The 25,042-nt window shown below is 32.5% G+C and overlaps 1 protein-coding gene across 2 annotated transcripts in view; it reads right to left on the bottom strand.

Moving 5' to 3' along the window:
• LOC115885780 (brefeldin A-inhibited guanine nucleotide-exchange protein 3) overlaps positions 1–22,459 on the bottom strand; it is a 59,064-nt gene extending 36,605 nt beyond the window's left edge. For both annotated transcript variants that reach the window (XM_030904796.1, XM_030904797.1), the window contains exons 1-11: positions 22,190–22,459; positions 10,242–10,375; positions 8,387–8,687; positions 6,688–6,844; positions 6,423–6,629; positions 6,136–6,360; positions 5,848–6,078; positions 2,376–2,592; positions 2,051–2,170; positions 1,809–1,982; positions 1,563–1,746 (exon numbers count right to left, since the gene is read on the bottom strand). In XM_030904796.1, the coding sequence (XP_030760656.1) occupies positions 1,563–1,746; positions 1,809–1,982; positions 2,051–2,170; positions 2,376–2,592; positions 5,848–6,078; positions 6,136–6,360; positions 6,423–6,629; positions 6,688–6,844; positions 8,387–8,687; positions 10,242–10,375; positions 22,190–22,274 (2,035 nt within the window). In that variant the 5' untranslated portion in view covers positions 22,275–22,459. The remainder of the gene's footprint in view (positions 1–1,562; positions 1,747–1,808; positions 1,983–2,050; positions 2,171–2,375; positions 2,593–5,847; positions 6,079–6,135; positions 6,361–6,422; positions 6,630–6,687; positions 6,845–8,386; positions 8,688–10,241; positions 10,376–22,189) is intronic.
• Between the last annotated feature and the right edge of the window lie 2,583 nt (positions 22,460–25,042).

Below are 25,042 nucleotides of genomic sequence, written 5' to 3'. Positions count from 1 at the left end.
TTATAAAGAGATAAGTAAATATGCAATTTCTGAAGACGCGTGTTGTCACTCTTTTTGATTTTATTTATAACTGCTATGTTCAGTTCGATCCTTTATTGCTTATTAGCGCAACTATGGTTATTTGGTGAACCCTCATTTTCCCCTTTTCGGTGACCACTTTTTCAAACAAAGTCCCATAAGAGATGATTCTCCTCACCTCTACCCTCTATAGACGTTACCCACCTTTATGCAGAGGAAAATAGTGGAGCACAGTAATGTAATCCATACCTAAAGTGAATCTCAACTACCAACCAAGTGAAACAGGAACTAGGGTTGCCAGACGTCCGGGATTTCCGGGAAAATCCCGGATTTAAATGTCCTGGATCCAAGCATTTTATTATACTATCCCGGAAAGCGCCAATCAAATTATAAAACCAAATGTTATATAGCCCATAAAGAAAAAAATACCCATTTATGCTTAATATTATTCAATTACATTTTTTGATTTAGCTTCATTCGTTTATGTTGTTTGTGCTTGTGCCATTAAACAAGTTTTGACTATGATTTGTTTTAATTTAGTATATTTTATACATAGTGTGGAATACGAAGGAAGTGGTGATATGTAATTTTTGGAGCGTCGCCGTTTTTTTGTCACTTACTTAGCGACTCGCTTAGCGAGTAGTGAGTAGTAGAATATAGAATGTTTAGGAGGGGAGTTAATCACCGCGACCTTACAAATCTATTGTGTATCCCTTTCTTGAGTTATAACGAGTATATCATACAGTCTCAGGGCTGTAACAAAAGCCAGTATCTGAGACGGCTCCACAGAGGCCAGCTCTCCATCTTCGACATCAGCCGTACCAAAGTTCATGGCACGAACGGTCGTCGTCTCAGTGCACTCAGTGATAAGGTGTTCTGGTGTTTCCCCATTTTCCCCACAGAATCTGCACTTCGGCGTTATTTCTCAGAATCAGCCTACTGAGGTGTTCGTTGTTGAGGAGACAGTGTCCTGTTAGAAACCCCGTGACAATACAAAGACTGTTTCTAGTTAAATCAAGGAAAATCTTTGATCTAGGTCGTAAGTTCTTTTGCGAGTGTCTTAGACCGTTGAAGGTTCTTCAGTTCTGTTTTAAGTTGGTTTCCACTTGGGAAGCAGAACGATTCTGGTCGAGTTAGTGAAGTGTTCCCTCCTTAGAAAGTCTTAGAAAGAATCTGGCAAGAAGAATCTCGCCACCTGGCAAGAAGAACAGATACTCGGTAAGCTAGAACAATAATTGTATTCCTAGACAAGAAGATTATCGTAGTAGAGGTTGTCCACTCACACGCTGGTCCGACTATATTAAATAGATTGTGACAAATTGGATAAATGCTGCGAGAGATCGCAATGAATGGCAGAAATTAAAGGAGGCCTATGTCCAACAGTGGACGCAATTGATTGTATAATATGATCATAAAGGAGATATTATGTTAATAAAACATCTAGAACAAGAAGACAAGTTTTGACACTCAATATGAGAAGGTCCGAATCCGGAAGACGTTTGACGGCCATTTTTATCAGTTGTAGGAATAATTTAGGTAGGTACCTGTTAATAAATTTATCAGTGCTGGTTGCTGTCTGCCTTTCGGATCATACCCAGCAGTTAGCAACAATGACTTTGCTAAAACGCTTTGATACAATTCACATAACCAAGTAGCAGACACGTAGACCAATACTCCACTTCCATGAATTTCTTCGACAAACTGTACTTCAGTTATAGGTACTGTAACCTATATTTATAAAAAATAACATTTTTTACTGTTCTTACTTTTGTGTAAAAAAAAACGCTTACCTCTTTTCTAATTTCTTCGTAATGTCCGATTTGAATAAGTTTTAGGTCTAACAGTAATGCAGAATATGTTGCTAAATAGACCCCATCGGCATTCATGATAGTTGAAATTTCGTAGTTCTGGGCGTAATTATGTTGGCAACATTTGGAAGCAAACTCCTGTAATACTTCATCTACCTAAAAGCGGACAAATTTTAATAAAGCTTCCTGGCTTAAAGCTTTAATAAATAATATTTCCTGCTCACCTGAATCGATGATCGAAGAGTTAATAAATTTGGCAACAAAATATTTTGTAATGTTTTCACAAAGTGTCTTGAGTTATGTCTTTCAATGTCAGTATTGCATTCTTCAATGCCCACTCGTCCCTAAAAAAAGCATACTTAAGCAAAATCCATCATTAAGTGTAATTCACAAAAACTAGTTGTTGGTAGTTTATAACTTATAGGTTTTAATATAATTAAACATTTTGTGAAAGATATTATAGAATTTGACTTTTGGGTTTTGCAAAATTCATTTTTGTAAAATAAAAAAATGTACTGACAATAATTGTTCCTAATTATTAATACTAACCAAATGCAAAGATTTTGGCAATTTATATAGCTTTTGTAATTGTTGATTAGTCAAAAAGCTTTCATCATCCATAATACTATCATCTGAATGACTGATATCATCTTCCGGTCCTTCAGTCGCACCAGAATCTGATTCTTCCTCCGCATCTCGAGCATTGCCTTCAATTCCACTGCTTTCGGAGGAATCACTTTGGTATCTCAAGTTTGCTACTACGTCTCTGAAAATTAATGAGAAACTCTTTGATTTAAGAACTTTTTGAACTTTGAATTTACGAGGGTATTGTAAAAACTTTCTGACCTCAACATGTATAGGTACGGCAACATTCATCATCAAAATCTACGAAATTTCAGTGTTTGTTGAGATTTGCTCAACAGAAACGATTTCAGTAATTTTCAAAGGTGTTGCACTTTCTTTTTTGTTCAACACAGTTGCAGCTTGAACGATGCAAGAGTTATTACGAAAATAGATAAAATCAAATACAAAGTCGTCAAATATTTGTTATTGAAATGAAACTTCTTTACGCGCGTTGGGAGTAAAAATTGCCATTGAATGACGGCCGCGAGAACGCATGGGAGACGGCGGTGACGCGCGAGTTTGCGAGGGAAAAAGTGATAGCGGCAGTGTTGCCACAGCTACCCCATTGGGGGTAGATCTACCCTTTTTAAACCAATTTAACCCCGTTATCTCGTGATAATCCCCGATAAAAAATAAGCTTGTGGCAACACTGGGTAACGATCTGTACCAACGCGGCTAAGAAAAGCACTATAATAAACTTGAAACTGTACCAACCTTGATTCCATGCATATTTTCATCGATAGCTGCAAGCAAGTAGCTTCTGAATAACGGTCTAGGAAAAGAATCTAGCTCATTATCAAGCTTAGAATTAGAAGTAACTCGCATTTTCATTGGAGGATACTGTCATATTTATTTCAAACCAATAATCAACGAAAATATTCGTATAATTTATTAAAATGATTGTAAATCATGTAATGAATTGTTTGTAATTGAGCTGTAATTTCTGTATTATTAATTTGGTAAATGATGGAGATAAACAATTGTCATTGATTAAAATTTTATTTTAAGATAAAACTTTTAACAACATTCTGAGAATTCGAATAATGAATTCAATAACGACCACACAAGTGACATCTCTCTAAAAAGGACAGCAATTTAGAGTGACAATTTGGTTATGTAAAATTTAGAGAAACTATTTTGATTGTGCAAAAAAAATACTGGTTGGCTAATGATTAACATTAATTTAAAAATAAATCCCCAACATGAATAATTAACAAAACATTTAAACAAAAACAGACCAGAGACTACACAAAACAAATTGTTGGTTAGTAGCAGTTAGTAGTAGTCAGAGAGTAGTCAGAGATATAGACGTAGTAGTATTTTGGTTTAATAGCCACAGCCATCCGTCCTGGTAACAGAATTATCGTTTTATATTAACTCCATTTTTTTGAAGTTTATAAAAAGCATTCATAAACAAATATTCAAGTCCTTCAATTTAATAGCTGTTAGTAAAAAGTTTCGCTTCAATTCTTCTACAAGTCAAAAACGTGTTGGGTGCCGTATATAAGGACCATTATTTACTATCGTAATAATTTGGTTACCTAAATCTACGTGATATCTGATCGTAAACATTGACAATGTTACTCAATTACACCGAATTAAATTAAAAGAGATACCAGAGGGCATAAGAATGTCTAAAGAATGTATATGTTACAAACCCAACCAAAATTTCAGTATTAGAAAGAGTCCTTTGTTCTTTGATACGATAAATACACTCACCGGCAAAAAAAACGGCCACTAAAAACTAGTCCTAATTTTGGAATATTTTCCAACTATATACCTACTAACATATATACCTACTAACCAAATATAATTTCTACGTCAGAAATTTCTATTCCGAATTTATTTTGAGCATATACAGGGCACAACAATAAGACAAAGTTTTTTGCCCGAACTTTGTAACACCCTGTAGGCTGTAACACCCTGTAGCTAACTTTGTAACACCCTGTAGCTGTAGTAGTTATTGCTAAACCAAATCACATTGTAACCTCGTCTTTTGTGAGCATTTTATTTTTTTAATCACGAGATTATCTCTGTTTCTATTGGAGATACGCTGCTTTAAAGTTAGTTCTATAGATACCAGACTGTGCGGACGTGTTTAGTGAAGCTCTCGTGATTTCTATTTAATTTACATAGTAATTTTGTAATAGTTTGCGTTAAATTTTGATAGAAATTATCAATAAGATGAGTGCAAGTAGCAGCGGTAAAAACAGTTCGCATGAATCCGATAAACCTAATATTCCATTGCGTGGCAGGCCTCCTTGCAGACAAGCTGTTTTCTTTTAGTCTTCGTCGGAGTGTTCTCTAACTGACTTGAGTTCTACGCACGGCTTGTAGCAGATGTTGATTCTGAAACGCTGTAATTCTGCGATTTCGTAAAGTATTCAGAATAATAAAGCGGTCGTCAATTGCATTAGTCTTCTGTTTTCTTGCGGAACCCACTCGCCTGGTGAAATTTCCCGTTTCCTATACCGATTCCAGGCATCCTGGACTGTTCTTCGAGGTATACCCAGGGTATCGGACACATAACGTTCACTCCGGTAATCCTCAATTAAAGCCACAATACGAGCAACATCCGTCACAGATAATGGCATTTTTTTAATTTGACAACCGTTGTTGTCATATTGCAAATATTCATAAATCCCTTTTCGTCTATGTCGCCTTGATTATTTATAGATAAAACTTTCTGCCTGCGAAGCATTTTTCCGAGACCTTCGTTTTAAAGCAGCGTATCTCCAATACAAACAGAGATAATGTCGAGATTAAAAAAAAATACTCACAAAAGATGAGGCTACAATGTGATTTGATTTAGCAATAGCTACTACAGCTACTACACCCTACAGGGTGTTACAAAGTTCGGGCAAAAAACTTCGTCTTATTGTTGTGCCCAGTATATGCTCAAAATAAATTCGGAATAGAAATTTCTGACGTAGCATCCGTTAAGAAGGAATTAATTTACAATTTAAAAAAAAACATCAAAATCTAATGAGTGGCTCTCGAGAAATCCAACTTTGAAATTGGGACTAGTTTTTAGTGGCCGGTTTTTTTTGCCGGTGAGTTTATTTACAGAGATGAGATTTAATTCCGTTTAATCTTTGTAGATGAAACATGGATTCATCATTATACATCAAAAACGAAAGTATACTCAATACAGCGACTGCTAATAAGAAATGGCCTCAAAAGAAAGCTAACATTTTTGATGGCGACTGGTTTTTGGGAGAATCGAGTTGTAATTCTAATCGATTATATTCAGAAGGGAAAAACCATTATATGACAATACCACGCATCATTCACAAAGTGAAGATTATGTAAAAAAATGAAAGTAAATTAAAGAAAACGTTTTGTCACTGTGAGGTGAGACAACTTTTCAGCAAACCCTCGTATTTATAAAGCAAACCTGTAAGGTTTGGGTAATCTCGCTAGAGACTGGTAAGTTAATGGTCCAGTATAATCAGCTTGTTCAAGCAACCCATATCTAGTATTGGTTAAATCAGCTGCCTCTTGATTCAGTCCTTCTCCTCTGCTCAGTGCTTCAAGTGAGCCTAGTAAAGCACCCACACATTCGACGCTAGCCAACACTACCCCATGATCGTTACATTGCGAGCATTCTTCTATGGAATCCATTATCCTGTTTAGATTCAAGAATACATTATTGATATACTAATACAGTTGCAAGTATAGTTACAGTCTTATGATTGCCATGTCATCTCCAGCGTGTCTGTGGATAGGTCCAGAAAGTAAGAGCAAATCAGCTAATCTTCCAGGAGATCTTAAAAGTTCCCTAGCGGCTCTTAATGGTTCCAGTCTTTTGGGTGGACTTGGTAACAAGAGCATTCGATGAAATAAAGCTTCTAAAACTGGTCTTAAAGGACGCTCTCTTCCAACCAATCGTACAACTTGAATTCCGATACTAAAAAATAAATGTATTTATGTAGATATAACAATAAAAATTTGCAATCTTGTAATAGGTACCTGTATACAATCTTTGCCTGACTGTTAGTAAGGACTTGTCCACTAGGATCACTGGGTGAACCTAATAGAGATAGCAATGCAGGGCAAAATCTCTGCCACAAGAAGGTTGTAAAATGTATATTGGAGTGAACAGTATGAGGCAATGTATTCACTAAAGTTAAGAGACATTCCAGCAGAAAAATTGTAGAATCGCTTGACCTTGGCAACCTAGTAAAAATAAGTTTTTATATAAATACTCTATTATATAACTAAATATATTATGTACATCTTGTTTTCTTCTAACTTGCTGCAAATATACTGCATAACTGGTATGGCTTCATTGAAGCATGCAACCGCTGATGTTTTTGTGTAGACCATCTCAGCGCTGCTGCCTGAATGCCTGTGTTTCTGCTGTTGCTGAAGTATTTCTTGGCATTCCTCATCTAATATAATAAAAGACCAAAATATAATATACCATTATATCCTAAATTCGAAATGTTTCATTTATTAGTTTTTATTTTACATTTGGGAAAAAATTAGACACCCCTCTGGGAGTATTTAACTCTAAATAATAATAAATCTGAAATATGATTGACTCAGTAGTTGGGTAAATAATAATGTATCTCAAGAGTTTATTTCTTATGTTTCATGAGCCAATTTTCCATATATGTTAAAAGAATGAAAATAGAAAAATAAAAATATTTAATCAATTTGGTAAAAGAATTTCTTCATAATTAACTACAAGTTACTTCTCTATATTACTATCACTTCGACTACTTTATTGTATAAAACCCAAGCAAGTCAACCCAAAAGTTACAAACTGCCGTTACCAAAGATATTACTTTTGGCTGTTACCGAAATACAACGCTGAGCAGCAACAAAGCGCCTTAAATTGAATGATAAAAATCAGTGCATATCTATTTCACTAATAAACAAATCGAGTACAATGCCAGTATAAAATCAACTACTAGTACGTTATGAAAATACAACTAAATATCTTGGAATGATGAGAATGAGATGCTAAACTCAGATAGAAATCGCATGTGAAAAAAAAAATGTGAAAAATTCGAATCAAAGTACAGGAAAATGTACTTAAGGCGACATTCAACCCTATCTGTATACAAAGTGGTCCGAAATGTATTCCGGAAACTTCCGCAGAATATTCTGCAGATAAAAATAAGTAAAAAAGTTCGTATGTGTATGTCCTAAAATGTTTAGTTTCGGAGATACAGGGTGTAGAAATTTCATTTTTATTTCGGTTTTTTCCAAATAATTTCTGAAGTAACGTCAATATTTTGATGAAAATTGGTATCTGGGAGTTCTTCGACATGAGCAATTTTATTTTGATGCCAATATGACTCCAACTTATAGAGGGTGTCACCTACATATATTTTATCTGGTTTGGAGAGTAATAACTTCTCGTCTGTACCTGTAGTACTGAGTACCACTGAGTAAAAATATACATTTACGACGTTTTTTACGTAGAATTTTTTTTTTAGAATTTAGAATGAGTGGGAGGGGGGTTAATCACTTCGACCTTACAGATCCATTGTGTCCCCCTTTCTTGAATCATAACTCATCATACAGTCCCAGGGCTTTGACAAAAGCCAGTATCTGGGACGGTTTTATAGAGGGTAGTTCTCCATCTCCAATATCAGTCGTTGAAATGATAAATTTGGGAACTTCTTATTTTTTTAAATTAATCATAATTTTTTCTTTGAAAAGTTAGAAGACTGAAAAGAATAAAAACATTTGAATTAGTAGTGTAGTTAAAAGTGTTCCTACAGCCTAGTGCATTCTAAAATAGTGCTAAACAGAACTGACAGAACCAAAATTATCCGTATGTACGGTATTTAATTATAGAGATGGATAGACTGACAGACGGACAAAGGGACCGACGGAAGTAAGAAGTTTCATTTCAAATATGCACTCATAGTGCACACATACATATATATTTTTTTTCTTCTTAAATAGGAATTACTTACCCAGAAATGTACAAAACGCAGTTAAAGTCTGACTCGCGGCTGCTTGTGCTGCTGCTCTAACGGGTTGTGTTCCCAGTTCATACGCCTCGCCACATCTGCTTAAGAGTAACAAAACCAACCGACCATTTAAAGCCCAACTTGCTGTACAAGCCAAGTTGAGCACCACTCTAAGGATGTGCACTTGCGTATCTTCACAGTGGGATAACATCGACGATGTAGATAAAAGAAGCTGAGCGGGAAGCCACAGGGAATCATCTTCAGGCTCGGTTCCCGTTTGAAATCGTTCATCTCGTATTATTTTCTGAAAGTCGACAATTAATGATAAAAAAAAGTTGATTTTGATGTTCCATTGCAATCATGTTTGCAAGAACCGGGAGGTGCATGGTCGTTCGAGAGATAAGATCCCATATCAATTTTGAATTCTCCAAATATTGGCCCCCTATTGATTTTGCCAACAATGTCGTAAATAGTTTTCTTAAAGATGCTGCGTATGCTGAATACGCTTGCCAAATTTGAACAATTTTGAACAACGAGATTTTAGCTAATTTAAGAAAACCTGCGTCAAATAAATCTGAACAGAGAAATCCAGGCAAATGTCAACATTTTTATTTACAACATCGCTTTAAAATCAACAGAGGAGTCAATATTTGACCAGTTTAAAATTTGGGCAGGATTTCCTGTTTCAAACGACGATGCACCAGTCGGTATAGCTATTACATACACAATGGTTTTCAAGAACAAAACTGGACGCAAAAGCAATGAATGTCCAAAACCAACTAAATATTTATTAATAATTGTCTTAATGTCTTTGAATTCCAATTTCAATTAATAATAATAATGTATTACAAAATACACTAAATTTAATCTTATGAAGGTAACTTGTTGCCTCGCTTGTTACTATATTAATAGTAACACTCTTTTCACATTGTAACACTCATCACATTGTGTAATATACTTAGATACTTTTACAAATTTTAATTAAATTTAAATAACACAATAATTAAAAAGAAAAGGTATGGCAAATATAGTTTTGAAAATAGAAAAGAACGTACCGATCAATGTACCAAACAACAATTCTTGTTTTTATTTTAAAACAAATATTTTATAGGGTATGATTCTAGGGTTATAATATTGTTGGGCACCCATAAAATTGTCCAAGATAAAATAAACTTAATTTTCTCATTTGTTTTAAACAAAAATATGGTAAATTAAATGTAATAGTTTCAAGTTAAAGTGCACAATTTAAAAATAGTATAGAGGGTGTAACCTATATCCGAAAATGTAGCGAACATACTATACCAAAGTAAAACCTCTGACGAGGGGTAGGGGACGCAGAACGTTTAGAACATATACCATTTTTTTTCATTTTTAGATTAAATGTAAAATTCAAAAATTTTCTAAAATTGAAATTTTTAAAAAATATATATTATTTTTGTTTTCAAAAAAAATATTGTGGTAAAAAAAATATTAAATTGTCAATAGTAGTCTTGTTTCTGAATACGCAGTAGTCAAAATTGGTAGAAGAATTTCATGAAATGAAGAAAAAAGATATAATGTAAACATATTTGAATTAAGTGGTACAGAATGTTCAAAACAAATTTATGTCATTATTTTTTCATTGAAGCGCAAATTTTGGAAAAATAGGATCCAAAATTTATAAAATTTGATATCTTTAAATGAAAATAAGTTGATGAAACCAGGCATGAAAGTAATTCGATCTAAAGACTAGGTAGGTACTTATAAGCACATTAAATTAAATTTAGATATTTTTTTTAAAAAACTATGAAATACTTTTTAGCACTAGGTGCTAAATTAATATTAACTATCTACTTATAATTTTCATCAAATCACTTACGTTTAATCCTGTTAAAGCTAGCGACACGAGTTTACTCTTCTTGCTTTCCAATGCTAGCTTCAATGGAACAAAGCAAACAGATCTTAGTTCATAAGACGGGTTTCTTAAAAGATTGTTTTGCGATGCCAGCAAATCTAAAAAGAAATACGGTAAAACAAACGTCATACATAACATTTCATAATATACATCGACTTTGGTTATACAAGACAAAATATATTTATTGCTAACAGAGACCTGATAATGTACATAATGTACCATTTTGTTCCCAATTGAGGGTTAGGTCCCTTAATATACCTATACAAAACCTTGCAGTCTTCTAACTATAGTCTGTCCAACCAGGTCCTCAAAATCACAGAAAATACAATTTACCTGTGAATTAGGCGGTGGTATACACACGTCCAACTAGGTTGAGCCAACGCAATTGGCTATTGTCTATCCACACTACCCGATTTCACAATAAATCCATCTGTAATCGACAGTTCAATTTCGTTTCCTATAGGTACACATTAGGGTTTTTGGAACCGGAACCGTTTGTGGGAACCGGGAATTCCCGGGCCACGCCTCTAAGGAACCGGGATGTCCCTTTTTTTTCGGTACTTTCGGTACTGGCTAATTTTTTGTTAAATGATGGCACATTTCGTCAATCAGCAAACAAGAGATGGCTTTCAAAAATAAAATCGATAGAAATATGTGTTTTTAATGAAAATAATTATTAAATAATCAGTCAAAAAATGCAAATTCCTATTAAAACAACATAAAATATAATTAATATATTGAGCAACACTATTTATTTAGAAGAGTTTGATTTCGACCGCTAGAAAGTATCAATGAACTTTCGCATGTAACAAAAAATAATTTCTTAATCAGTAAAAAAAATTTCGGTGGCACCTAAAGTACTGAAAGAACCGGAAATTTTCATTTCTAGTCCCGGTTCTTTGATGGCTCAAAAGAACCGTAAATTCATGATACTTTCGAGCCCGGGATTTCCCGGTTCAGAAGCCTAATCAACACAAATGAACACAAGTGAAGGAAAAACGAAAAAAATAGAGGAAACTTAAAATTTACACCAAACAACATAAACCAACTTATAACTAAATTCGAAAAAAATACATTTTCAATTAAAAATGCAAATGTCTGTAAAAACATAACATAAAATATAACTAATATATTGAGCAACATTATACTTAATAATAAAATAACATATCTAAACTTCAATAATTGTTAATAAACATTATAGGAAATTCAAAAGAACTTCAGAAGTAACAACAATAAGAGATAACATCACTATTTATTTAGAAGAGTTTGATTTCGACCGCTAGAAAGTATCAAAGAACTTTCGCATATAACAAAAAATATTTTTTTTTAATTACATTTTATTAACGAGTAAAAAAATTCGGTACCGAAAATAGTCCCGGTTCTTTGATGTCTCAAAAGAACCGGAAATTCTCGGTACTTTCGGTACCGGGATTTCCCGGTTCTGAACCCTAGTACACATGGTAAAATCGGTCTTATCGTTAGCTGTTATTATAACTAGAAAAAAAAAACAAAATCATCGGCTACAAAGTGACTTAATAGAAAAAAAATCGTCCAGTTATATGGTTTTCTCTGCCAACACAGACCCGATTTATCAGATGACAAGCCTACATACGACCCAATTTTTCATTCAACCCGACTAAAGCCGGAGTCTCATGCATCCGAAATCCGATGACACGACGATCCGACGGTGCTCCTATTGGTCGAAATATTTTGACAACAATTTTTATCCGATAATTTTAACTAATCATCCGACGTCGTATAAAGTTAAATTTTGTTTAACTTTTGTACGATATCGTGTGTTTTTAACCTCACTTTTTTTAAAACATTTGTTTTTAAAACAAGTTTAGTGGGAAGTGGGCAATTTCGGGATATTTGGCGAGGAAGTTATTTTTATAAGTGTTTCTCCAATAAAACATGACATGAATCTCTATTCAGCGCAGCAGAAAAATGTCAAAACTGTCAAATTTCGGAACGAACTTTCGGATGTATGTGACAGGCTTTTTTTATTTCACACGATAACTTCAAATTTCGGATGTCGTACCATCGGATTTCGGATGCATGAGACTCAGGCTTTAAGCTTGATTTTCATGCATCCGTTGTCCGACGATACGATGATACGATATTAATTTTATTGGTAGAATTTAAAGACTTTGATTGGTTAGAAAACATCGCAATTTTTAAATTTATTGCATTTTCATGCCACCATTTATCGGATATACGTTGGTGTTATTTTATATTTTCGTTTCCATAACGATTTTGCTATTTTACTTATATTTTTATTATTGTTAGACTAAATTTGTAAAAAAAGTGTCAAAACGTCCGTTATCGTATGCATAGATAAATGAAACAAGTTTAGATTGGAAAGTGCCCATAAGGACAATGTAAACACTAATTTGGCGCTATTCTTGCAACGGTCGCGACCCAAAACTTCTGAAAATTTCGGAGCGGTTCGGCTTTTTCCGGAATTATATCGCCAAATATTGTTTATTCAAATTTATTATTATTTTCGTTTAATTTTATAAATAAAAGACAGTGTGTTGCATACAAGAGACTTTATTTTATATAAGGACGCATGTATGAAATACCTATGAAACATTGGAAACCGACGTTATGCCACGATCCATGATGGTTTTTGCAGTTCACAGTTCACAGCACAGCTTTTTAAGTTTTTAATGCCACTTTTCCACAATTATCACCGGTTGGAGTAAATAACACTTGAATTAAACTCACAAGATAGCAATTATTACTTTGAAAATGGACGCTATAAACACTTTTCGGAATTTCTTTAATGAGAGCGGTTTAGATTTTGAAAGATCATTATGATTTTTGAAGATTCTGACTTTGACAAGAGAAAATTATTTCTGATTTTGTTTGCCGTTGTTGTTAGCGACCGCTGTAGCAGCGCCAGATCGTATATAACGGTCGCGACCCAAAATAATTTCGCGACCTAAAATTTTTACGGGCTTTCCAATCTAAACTTGTTGCATTTATCTATGATCGTATGAACGGGTCCGTTGACGGGCTGAAGTAAAATATTTACTGTTATTATCGATTCTGAATCGTCCTAGAACTCTCCAGCGCATGCGCAAATGAAATAATGTCTTCATATTTCCTTCTGCGCATACGCATCACAATTCTAGGACGGTTCAGAATCGGTAATAACAGGAAAACGAAAAAAGCTAGTGTTGTTCTAATTTTATTTAAAAAATGTAAAACTATGATGTAGGGTAGACGTGGGGTAGACTCAATAATTTGTTGTTTTATTTTACGTTGTGAATAAATGTTGGTAGTTATTAAAATTGTTATGAAAATATATAATTCTAATAAAAATAGATAAGTTATAATAAGTATTTATTAACACAAGCATCCGATACGCTACTGAAGCAGGTAAGTCAAATTAACGTCTCTAAATTCTTTGACATCTAATCTTTGACAAGTAATAAATAAAAGCTAAAATGCAAGAAAAATATATAATTTAGTTAATTTAAGTGAATTTCATAAATGATCGGTTTACTAGTATAGTAACTTACTAGCGAAAATTTATTCCATTATTTCACTCAATTTTTGCCGAGATCTACCGCACGCTACACAACCAACTATTTTAGAGTCTTTTTCGATAAATCGCGATAGTGTCACTGTTAATTTAAGTTCTGCTACAATTTCGATCTAGATTTACTACCTTTATACAACTATCAGTAGTAGACTAAATAATAAATAACATAAAATAAGCTCCTTAAAGACTGACAAATCCACAAAATTTCAAATCAAATTCAAATGTGTCAAATGAATCGTCAAACAGAACTGTCAAGGATCCCCACACTAGAGTGCTTTTTCCGCCCACCATGCATGAATACATGGATAGCATTATGCTCCTTCCTTAGTCTTCTTATTCAAAGGTACCAACGTATAACGGATGCATGAAAATCAAGCTTAAATCGTCCCAATCGCCCTAATGAATCGGACGGTGTATAGCCAGCATTAAACTGGCATACTCAATTGTTATGGATCTTCGCCTGGGACAGACTATACTTTTTTGTTAAAAGGTGCGTACTCACTAGAGCATTTTGCTCCGAACGAACCAAACGAGCCAAGCGCGGACAGCCGAATTCGGCAAGTGAATACGTGTTTCAGTACGTATTGTACGTATTGTTACGTATTTCATCGAACCGAGCGCGCCAAACATTTTCGCCGGCTTGTCGGTACATGCATTTTGCTCAAAGGGGATGCGTTGTTCAGTGGCATTGCCTGGAAACTTATATTGTAAAATTTTGATAAAATAATTTAGTACTCACTAAAAACACGATATGTCGCTAGTGCTAGGAAAAATAATTTTTAGAGGTTACTAGTTTATTTGGTTGCCTGTGATATGCATATACAGGGTGTTTCCTAATTAATCTAAAAAATCAAAAATCGTTAGAAAACGGCTTAAGGCGGGCTCTTAATAAGTATATTTATTTTTTCTCGGCAACCGTTTGATGAACAAGAAAAACTTAAAAGATCAATTTTGTTGAAAAAGGATGGCCAGTTAAGAAAAAAAAAATATTTTCTTTAAAAAAACAGTAGTGTACCATTTATGTTAAATATCGTTTTTTTTATTTTTAACACCCTCTAGATCAGAAAGGAAGTAGGTACTTTAGATCCAATGGTTATATAAAAATTGTTTTAAGAACACATGAGGAATCACACCACAATTTTTTAGACTAATTAGAAAACACCCTGTATATTGTCAACTTGACAATGATTGTTGATAAATCAAAAAATACCTTTTCTGTGAAAAAATCCCGATTTTCGCAAGAAAAATTTTGGTTTTTATTGAATTTGGGCCTGCGCCTGCAAATACCGGTATGTTTTTTAATATTCTATCTATCTTATAAATTTTAAATATCATAGTCAGAAATAGTTTTATTATTTATTAACTGTAAAATGGTATACTTATACCTTTTATCAAATATTGTGATTTACTTTCTACCTTGTAGTCAAATTTTATATTTAATAAACTGTAAAATATATATATATATTCTTATGTTTTATTAAAGTTACTCTGATATACTAATATATCAATGTAACTTTAAAACTAAATCCTTTGAAATCAAATATATACATAAAAAATATTTACAGCAGAAAAGGCGAAGGCGCTGGGTTAAACGTAGTCTCTACTAAGAACACGGAGGGGCGCTTTGGCCCAAAATTTTACTATTAAGTTTCATATCTATCTTAATAGAAGATTATTTTCTTTCATCTATGGTTCAGTGGGTACGGAGGTTCGTTGCATTCATGGTGTTCGTCTTATTCGGAGCATTCGCGGCTAAAAATTTTCATTGTTTTGATTTTTCTTTGCTCAAACGAAATGGAGCGGAATAGAGAAAAGTGCCTTCAGTTAAGAGACATTTATGAACAATATCCAGTGCTTTGGAATCCAAAGGATGGATTATACTCTAATAAAGTTAAGAAGTTTGATGCATGGAGGCAGATAGATGAGATCATGGGATGTGCTTCTGGAGAAGCAAAGAAAAAAATTGAAAGTCTTCTGGCAAGTTTCAGAAGGGAGAAGGCGAAAGGAAAAAAAATCTATTGGAACAGGAAAAGGTACATTTACACAAATTATAACGAATATATCAATAAAGCTTGTTTTTTTAATGGAAAGATTTGGCAAATGTCACATGATTTCTCATCCAACCTAGCTGTAAAGAAGTAACCACGTCAAATTTTTATTATAAAAAAAGAGGCTTTACAGCTTGTTTCTTATTTACATGGAAAATTTTGGCATGTGTCAAATTTTTAAAATATTTCCAGCGACTGAACCATTGCATTTTCGGGTACACTAATAATGCTAATTACAGAACGGTGACCTAGAGATTCAAAGCGCAAATAAAAATTAAATACAACTGAACGTGTGAATACAGCGAACGCAACAAGTACTCTGAACATCGCGATGTTTTCCTTATTGAGTTCGTTCGTGCGCGCTCGGCTCGCTTGGTTCGTTCGGACCAAAATCCTCTACTGAGTACGCACCTTTACACCTCGAATCGTTCATGCATTGATTTAAATGATTGCTTACCTCTTTATAAATAGAGCTGGTGAGCCTTACAAATGCACTATTTAAACTATGTTTTTAAGAGTTATAGAGCTACTCGTATTTCATATGAAAGTTAGCAATTGTCGATTTTCTGGGTATGGTATTATAAAGGACGAGTCTTGAATAAGTGCAAATATTTTCAGGGCTGGTAGATCTCGATAAAAGAAACATATTTCCTTTTTACCTTTTTTCAAATAACTATAAAATAACCGAGTTATTTTCCTTTAAAAATTTTCCAAAAAAAAAGTTTTTGTTTAAATTTTGAGAACCACTGGAGCTTTTCGGGTTTTTCTGTCTGGTAAATTTATTCTACTACCTATGTTGCCATATTATCAAGAAATTATGGTTTTTAACTAAAAACTAAAAAAAGTTTTTCAAAAAATTCCAAATTTTCCAAAAAAAATTTCGCGAAAAAACTCATAATCGTGTTTCTGGGGTCAAAGTATACTACCGCTAAAAATAATTGCATTTATTTAAGCCTCGCCCTTTATATCCTTTCAAAAAATCGATTTTGTTATTTTTGACTAAAACCAAAGTCGAAATTTTGCAAAATCTGAAAAAAGAAAATCTCTCGAAAAACATAAATAATGAAATAATTATGTACCCTCTATGGATAGAACCATAGAGTTAAAAATGATAGAACCCTACCTATGGTTCAATATAAACTGTATTACTAAAATAAATAGCTCTGACAAATAAAGTTTTCAATTGAATATTTGAAGTTTTCATTTGTCGCTTATCTTGATATACTCCCCTGAATTTTTTATTTTATTTTTCAAGAGCACTAATATACTCTCTATACGATATTTTTTATTCCTAGAAGGATGATTTGAAGAAGAAATATTTTGTTCATATTATTGATGTCAATAAATAAACCCTTGTATAAAATTTTATACTTCTAGATGTTACAGTAATGCATTTTCGTCGATTTTCGTACAGCAAACTTTCATTCCCTATTCTACTCTCTAAGGGTTTGAATTTCAAAAATTCGCTTTGTACAAATAATTAACTCATGTGTTTTAAATTTAAATGATCCTTTGTTCAAATTTTTATGTGTATACGTGTATAATCCAGAGGTCACGAAGGTTTATATACATTTTTACTAACTTTACCCATTTGGTTGATGAATTTCAAAAATCTCTTCTAATTCTTTCTATAGAATTTCATTCTTCTAAACCAGATAGTAAGGAATTTTCATACAACAAATTGTTCGACATAATTTTACACTCTGAGGATGAATTTCCTAAAATCGCTTTACGTAGCTAATTCACTAATCACTAATGTCATTTAAACCAACCTTTGTGCTAATATTTATGTATCTAAAGCTGGCGCATGGCGGTATGAACTGACCCCTAAAATATCTAAAAACTTAATATATACTCTAACTGACACACCACTGACAATGACAAATAATTTATTTCTCGAGGTATTGTGTGTAGGTGTTTTTCAGGTATGTTTTAATATTTATTCGTTTTACATAAAGAAATACCGATTAAACGATAAATATTCATAACAAATCTAGACATATATACCTTTCATTTAAAAAAAGAATCATCAAGATTGGTGAAGCAGTTTCCGCGGGATGGGTGTAACAAAAAAATCCTTTGAGCTTTTAAGGCTTAATACGTATATGGATATGGATGGATGGGTAATCCGATTTAGTTAAAACCAGAACCCGGCCTTTTATTTTCAACTTTCAGGACACTACACCCTCTTCATCGGACCCTTACGTTGATGGCAGGGAAATTATTAGGATGTCTGTCATTTCTGAAGAGAGGAATCCCAGAAAGCTTTATTGCAACAATTTTATCGTCAATATCTGAAGACGCACAAAGACAATAAGATAGCTGCTATCGCAGGTGGTGGAATTGCTGTAAAACTAACAATTTCGACGTCTATCATTTAAATTGCCTAATTTTATTTCGTTTATTCAAGAACAGCTATTAGATAACGAATTTTCTTACTCCTTCCATTACTATTCCTAGATCTGGGTTAAACTTAATAAACCCATCAACTTCCAGCGATGGAAAACTAATTAGTAGATTTTTAAAAGACTACAAACAAAAACACAACCAACGGTCCCCTAAACCTAAATATAATAGCACTGGAGACCCACAAATTGTACAGGGTGGCGCTGCGGAAGCTCCAAGGAGAACGGTAGTTTATTTCAAAATGAAATTTTGGCAGCATATGTAAGTTAACTGAAAGCATTTTATAAAAATAAATAGAATTATACAGGGTGTCCCCAAAAAAAGTTACACATCAAAGTTGTGTTTTTTCTAATGGAACACCCTATATATTAATTGATTTTCGGATTCTAGGAAAAAAATAAAGGTGAATTTTATTAAAGAAGCATATACCTAAAATCGAAGAATTTTGACATATTTCACATTTTGTGAAAATGAAGAGTAGTAAATTTTAAATTTGGACAACAGCTACCTAAATTTTAGTTGGCCTGGTTTTTAATTATAGTAATCATTATATGTTAAACCGAAATGAAATTTGACACGAAAAGTTAAACAGGGTGAGACAAAATTAATATGGAACATTAGACACTTTTAAAAGCAAGTTACACCTTTATTTTAAATGGAACACCCAGTATTAGTATATAGCATCCGGTGTTCAATGGGGAATTTATATATCTTCAAAATATTATTAAGGTTGCCTACCCCTCATACAAATATTTTCTCAGATATTTTAATTTTTATGATTTTGCGTCAGTAGATCTTTATTATTTGAAAAAAACTAGGATGGCTGTGTGATATGCCTTTTGTTAATTTAACAAAAACTAAAGATTGTAGAGTAAAATAGTCAACGGTAATAAAAAGATACACTTTTAAAATATACTTTAATTATTACAGAATTAAAACTAGATATAAACCATAGATAAAAGAAAATAATCTACTATTAAGATAGATATGAAACTTAATAGTAAAATTTTGGGTCAAAGCGCCCCTCCGTGTTTTTAGTGGAGACTACGTTTAACCCAGCGCCTTCGCCTTTTCTGCTGTAAATATTTTTTATGTTTATATTTGAATTCAAAGGATTTATTTTTAAAGTTACACTGATATATTAGTATATCAGAGTAACTTTAATAAAAAATAAGAATATATATATTTTACAATTTATTTTTTTATTTATTTTACAGAGTTTCATGTAAATGATCGTAAGTCGACTGGCTGTCTAATGAATAGACCGAGATTTATAGATTTTAAAGCAAACGAAAAGAAATCAAACAACGAATACATACCATATATTTTTCTTTTATCTAAGATACATACCTTATCGTATTTTGAAAACACGTACATTTTTGCAGTTTTGTTAGTTTCTTTGCAAGATGCAACACAACAAGAAAACACCATTTTTGAATAAATGCACCAATAATAAAACTATTTCTGACTATGATAAAAGTAATTTTAGATAGTTAGTAAATTTAGATAGATAAAAAATTAAAAAACAAACGAGTATTTGCAAACGCAGGCCCAAATTCAATAAAAATCAAAATTTTTCCTGCGAAAATCAGGCTTTTTTCACTGAAAAGGTATTTTTTGATTTATCAGCAGTCATTGTCAAGTTGACAATATACAGGATGTTTTCGAATTAGTCTAAAAAAATTATGGTGTGATTCCTCATGTGTTCTTAAAACAATTTTTATATAACCATTGGGTCTAAAGTACTTCCTTTCTGATTTACAGGGTGTTAAAAATTAAAAGAAATCGTTTTTTTTTGCTTAACATAAATGGTACACCACTGCTTTTTTAAAGGAAATATATTTTTTTCTTGATTGGCCATCCTCTTTCAACAAAATTGATCTTTTGAGTTTTTCTTGTTCATCAAACGGTTGTCGAGAAAAAAATAAATATACTTCTTAAGAGCCCGCCTTAATTCGTTTTCTAACGATGTTTTATTTTTTAGATTAATTAGGAAACATCCTGTATATGCATATCACAGGCAACCAAATCAACTAGTAACCTCTAAAAATTATTTTTCCTACCACTAGCGACATACCGTGTTTTTAGTGTGTACTAAATTATTTTATCAAAATTTCACCATATAAGTTTCCAGGCAATGATATAAACCTATAATTATGTGACAAAAATTAGCTAGATGAAATCAAATGCTCAATATGCTTCCTGTCCTGTTCACTGCATAAAATGATTGTCTTTTCAAAAGAATCTTTAAATTTTAAAAGGCATATGTGGAGTTCCACCTCGAAAAACTGCTACAATAATTTCTCTCATGTTGTCGACAATAGTTGGTCGAGTTTCGTAAACACTGTCTTTAACATATCCCCATAAATAACAGACTAGATAAAATCAGGAGCATTTAAGTATTCTATTAATTGGTGAATGGCGACCTGCATTCACCAAATAATAGAATCATATATCAATTCTCTCTCATGTAGGATGAGTTTGCATTTTCGGCAAATTTCTGAGAAATTTTTTTATTTTAACTGACACAAAATGATAACTAGTTGTTAAAGTTGGACTAATTAGAGAGGTATGTTGAAATAACGTCAGACACATCACAGCCACCTAGATTTTATCAAATAATAAAGATCTACTCGGATCAAATCATGTAAATGAAAATATCTAGGAAAATCTTTGTTTGAGGGGTAGGCAATCTCAACAGTATTTTGAAGAGACGTGAATTTCACCATTGAATATCGGAATAATAAACTGGGTAAAAGAGTAACATGCTTTTAAAGGTGACCAATGTTCAATATTAATTTTGTCTCACCCTGTATAACTTTTTGAATCAAGTTTTAATTTGATTTAAAGTACAATAGTTAATTTAACTACATATTAGGCTATACCGAGTAAATTCTAATTTAGGTAGCTTTTATTGTAATTTGAAAATTGTTCTTTATTTCTAGAAAATGTTAAATATGCCAAAAATCTTACATTTTAGTCATATACTTCTCTTATAAAACTCACCTTTATTTTTCTCCCAGAATCCTAAAATCAATTAATATACAGGGTGTTCCATTACAAAAAACACAACTTTGATATGTAACTTTTTTTGGGGACACCCTGTAGAACTCTCTATATTTTTAAAAAGTGCTCTGAATTTAAATACATATATGCTCACAAAATTTCATTTCAGTACAAACTGTCGTTCTCCTTGGAGCCTCCCCGACGTATAAGAGGCGCCACCCTGTATTAACCAATTTTATATACATTAAAATATCTAATAAATTAAGCACATTTAATTAAGGACAGGAAAAAACAAATTAACAAACAAATTTTCATTTTTTAATGAACCGGAACTGTATGTTACATCGACTTTAAAGTTCGACATGAAAAACACAATTATTCAAAAAGAAAATTATTCAACGTTTTTAAAATCTTATATTCAAATATTTGAAAAATGTATAAATATAAAATATGCTAATAAGAACACAAAATTGAACAAAATCTGGAAACTCTCACACCTACCTCGAATTAAAAAATGATAAGGAACAGTAGATTGATTATTTCATATGCTACTGAACTCTTTTTACGCAGTAGATACGTATACTTTTAGCTAAAAACTACAAGTTCTTTGCATAAATACATATTTAGTGGAATTATTTAATAATGAATAATTTTTATGAAAAAATATAAAAAAATACGTAAAAAATTGTTATTTTTCTTTATTTCTTACTACGTTAAAATGCCGGTATTATTCAGATTATTCAAACGTAGTTTAAAATTTTTCATTTTTTGACCTGGCAATATTAACGAGAATACACTTTTCAATACTCTATATATTCAAATATTATTCAAAATTATATGTAAAACAGAAAGTTAAACATATTGAACTAAAAATATCATTTTTAAAAAGGGTATCTCACCATGAGCTTCCTGTGCCTTCTGTTTCAAATGACTCAACTTAGATCCCCCGGCTTCTTTCACAATATTTAAAAGCAAATCCTCCATTTCCGATATTTTACTTTACAATAAACAACTAAATATTAGAAAAAACATATTGCAACTGTCTGCTGCGAAAAGCAAAACTGATCGGCGTAAAATAAAGCCTTTTTAACAATGAACTTGGAAGAGCGAAATACACTTATCGGAAAATTTTTCAGAGAGAAGAAAACAGAAAATGATCGGTGAAGTTGGCTGTCGGTGGACTGCGCACTCATGGAAACTTTCCGGAAAATCAATAGATGGAATCAAAGTTATATCAACAAGTGGGTTTACTTAGTTTATGGAGAGTAAATAAGAAAATAATTAAACGACACCTACTTCAATGAGAAAATTATTGAATATATCGTTCTAATGTTAAAATATAGTCATAGCTGTTATTCAGCATTGGTGCTTTGTTTTCATTTACAGGATGTACGTTATCTTGCCAGTGATGTATGTATTAACACAGAAATAACTAATTCTAGGGTTCTGAATGTAAAGCCGAGTACAGACCTGACGAACGTTACCATTCGCACTATTGCCTGCTATTGTTACCTATTCGCACCGGGTGGTATGGACGTGTGGAGATTGTTGTTTATTAGCATATATGTTTGAAAAAAAAAACAGTATTTGATAAATAATTTGGCACCACATAGATATTTGGTAATTCGAGTGAAATTACCTTTATGAACAAAGTTATTGCACTCTAAATTGACTTTGAAATACTATTTTTTCTACGACTAGCCTAGAAAATGCAGTTTGATACACGGAAAAGTTTTCCGGGAAAACTCAATCTGAAATTGGCGTTTTGCAGACTGTTGTGTGCTAAGGATTTAGCGCACGACATGTGTCATTTTGCACACGATATGTGCCAATTTTAACATTTTTACCCTCCAATGTTTAGATGAAAGGCCAAACGCAACGCAGCCGTCAGAAAAGTGTCATCATTACATCGCAAATTATTTCACAAAACTGGCAAAAACTGAGTGAGTCTGCTGCTAATTTGTAGTCGTAGAAAAAATAGCGTAAAAAACTTGTTCGAAAACTTCTTTGTACAGGGTGGACCATTTTGGTTGTTTCTATAGGGTATCTAGGAAACCGTGAGAAATATTAAATTTTGATACTACAGTCTCGGGTTCTTTTCTTGAAAAAATTACAATGGCGCAAACGGATCGTAGCTGTCTTGATCGGTTTCGAAGCTACAGGGGTATTATCAAATTTTGTAGTTTTTGAAGATGTTCGATAGTTTGTTTATTTCAGCAACCACGGAAAAATGAATTATACATTCTAAAGGCACTTTTCTGTGTAGAATGCAGTGGCGTAGTCAGACTTTTTTCGAAAAAAATATTTTTTGAGATATTAACTATACCTACTTATGTTTTTTTTTAAATAGAACCCCCTGTATATTTTTAAATTTTCTTATTGAGCTTGGCATGGGCTTCTCGAAAATATATAACACTCTATATTTAGTTTCACTATTAACCTCAACATTTTAAATTTTTCTTAAAATATCCACTTAATAGATAGTAGGCCGCGCCGAGTAACAAAGTAAATGGTTGTCATGGTGATCGGAACATACCTTTGATGGATGCGGGACATTTCATTTCAACAGATTGAAGTGTGTGTATTTTAAATAATAAAAAAATTAGTAAATTTGAAAATTTTGAGAAATATAATATGTTTGGTATAGAAATGTTATATTGAGTCTAACAAACATAAGCAAATGGCAGCTGATTTATATTTTGAGCGGTATTCAGAGCGCGAGCAACCAAACACAGCCATTTTTAGAAGGTTAGAAGATACTTTAATCAATTTTGGATCTTTTAAAACCGCGTCTAAAAAATTATCGGAAAGAAGATGAATAAAATCAATATATTAATGTCCTCGGAGTCGTAACACTAGATCCAACAACATCAAGTAGAGCTATTGAAATGCTGTTAGCGGTGGCGTGCGGAGACGGTACCAACCATAGACTTAAAATAAAATATAGACTGAGCATCTCATTCATAAATAGCTGGAACATGCGGTCAGACACTGTCTTGTTATTGTTGTGTTATTGTTTTAGGTTATAACGAGTGCGACACGAGCGATAGATAGGTTGTCTCTGTCGTAACGGTCGTTCCCTGACGACTCTGCCGAGAAACACAACACTGTCTTTCGTTTCTCAAGTACACCTGAACTCTCCGTATCATAGCCGGGTATTTTTTTTTATTTTAATGAAGCTATAATTAAATTAAAAATATATCGTATTTAAACTTTTTTATATTTTATTAAGATTTAGGACAGGTTTTTTAAATAAAACTTTAGAAAAACAATTTAGAGTCCAAAAGGATAAAAATAATAAAATACACGTTATAGAAGAAATTTTATAATCGAAATTAGGTAATTTTTGAAATTAATAATAAATTATTAATTTTAGTCAAACATTTACAACCCCTAATATTAATCAAAACAGGATCTATTCCACAGATATAATAGAATCGGCGACAGGGAGAGAAAAAAAATATGATTGTTGTAATTTTTTTTCTGGTTAAGTGATGTCTTATTATGTAAATTAGAGAAAACATAAATCTGTTCCATTAAAGCAAGGAAGGTGATAGGAAGTGGATAAAATAAAAACTACATTTATTTAACTCGGTACTGTCTTTATTATACCGGGTGCGTCTCAAAAGTGGCTCATCCCCATAATTTTTTTATATTTTCAAATAAAAAACAAGATTTAGTATGTTAGTATATGAAATAAATTAGGATTGATTGACGCATTCAATTGTTTTTGGTCACTTCCTGTTTCACCG

This window comes from Sitophilus oryzae, unplaced genomic scaffold (genome assembly GCF_002938485.1).
Source record: "Sitophilus oryzae breed Bouriz unplaced genomic scaffold, Soryzae_2.0 scaffold_41_pilon_pilon, whole genome shotgun sequence".
Lineage (NCBI taxonomy): Eukaryota > Metazoa > Arthropoda > Insecta > Coleoptera > Curculionidae > Sitophilus > Sitophilus oryzae.
This window is presented reverse-complemented; position numbering and strand designations above follow the sequence as displayed.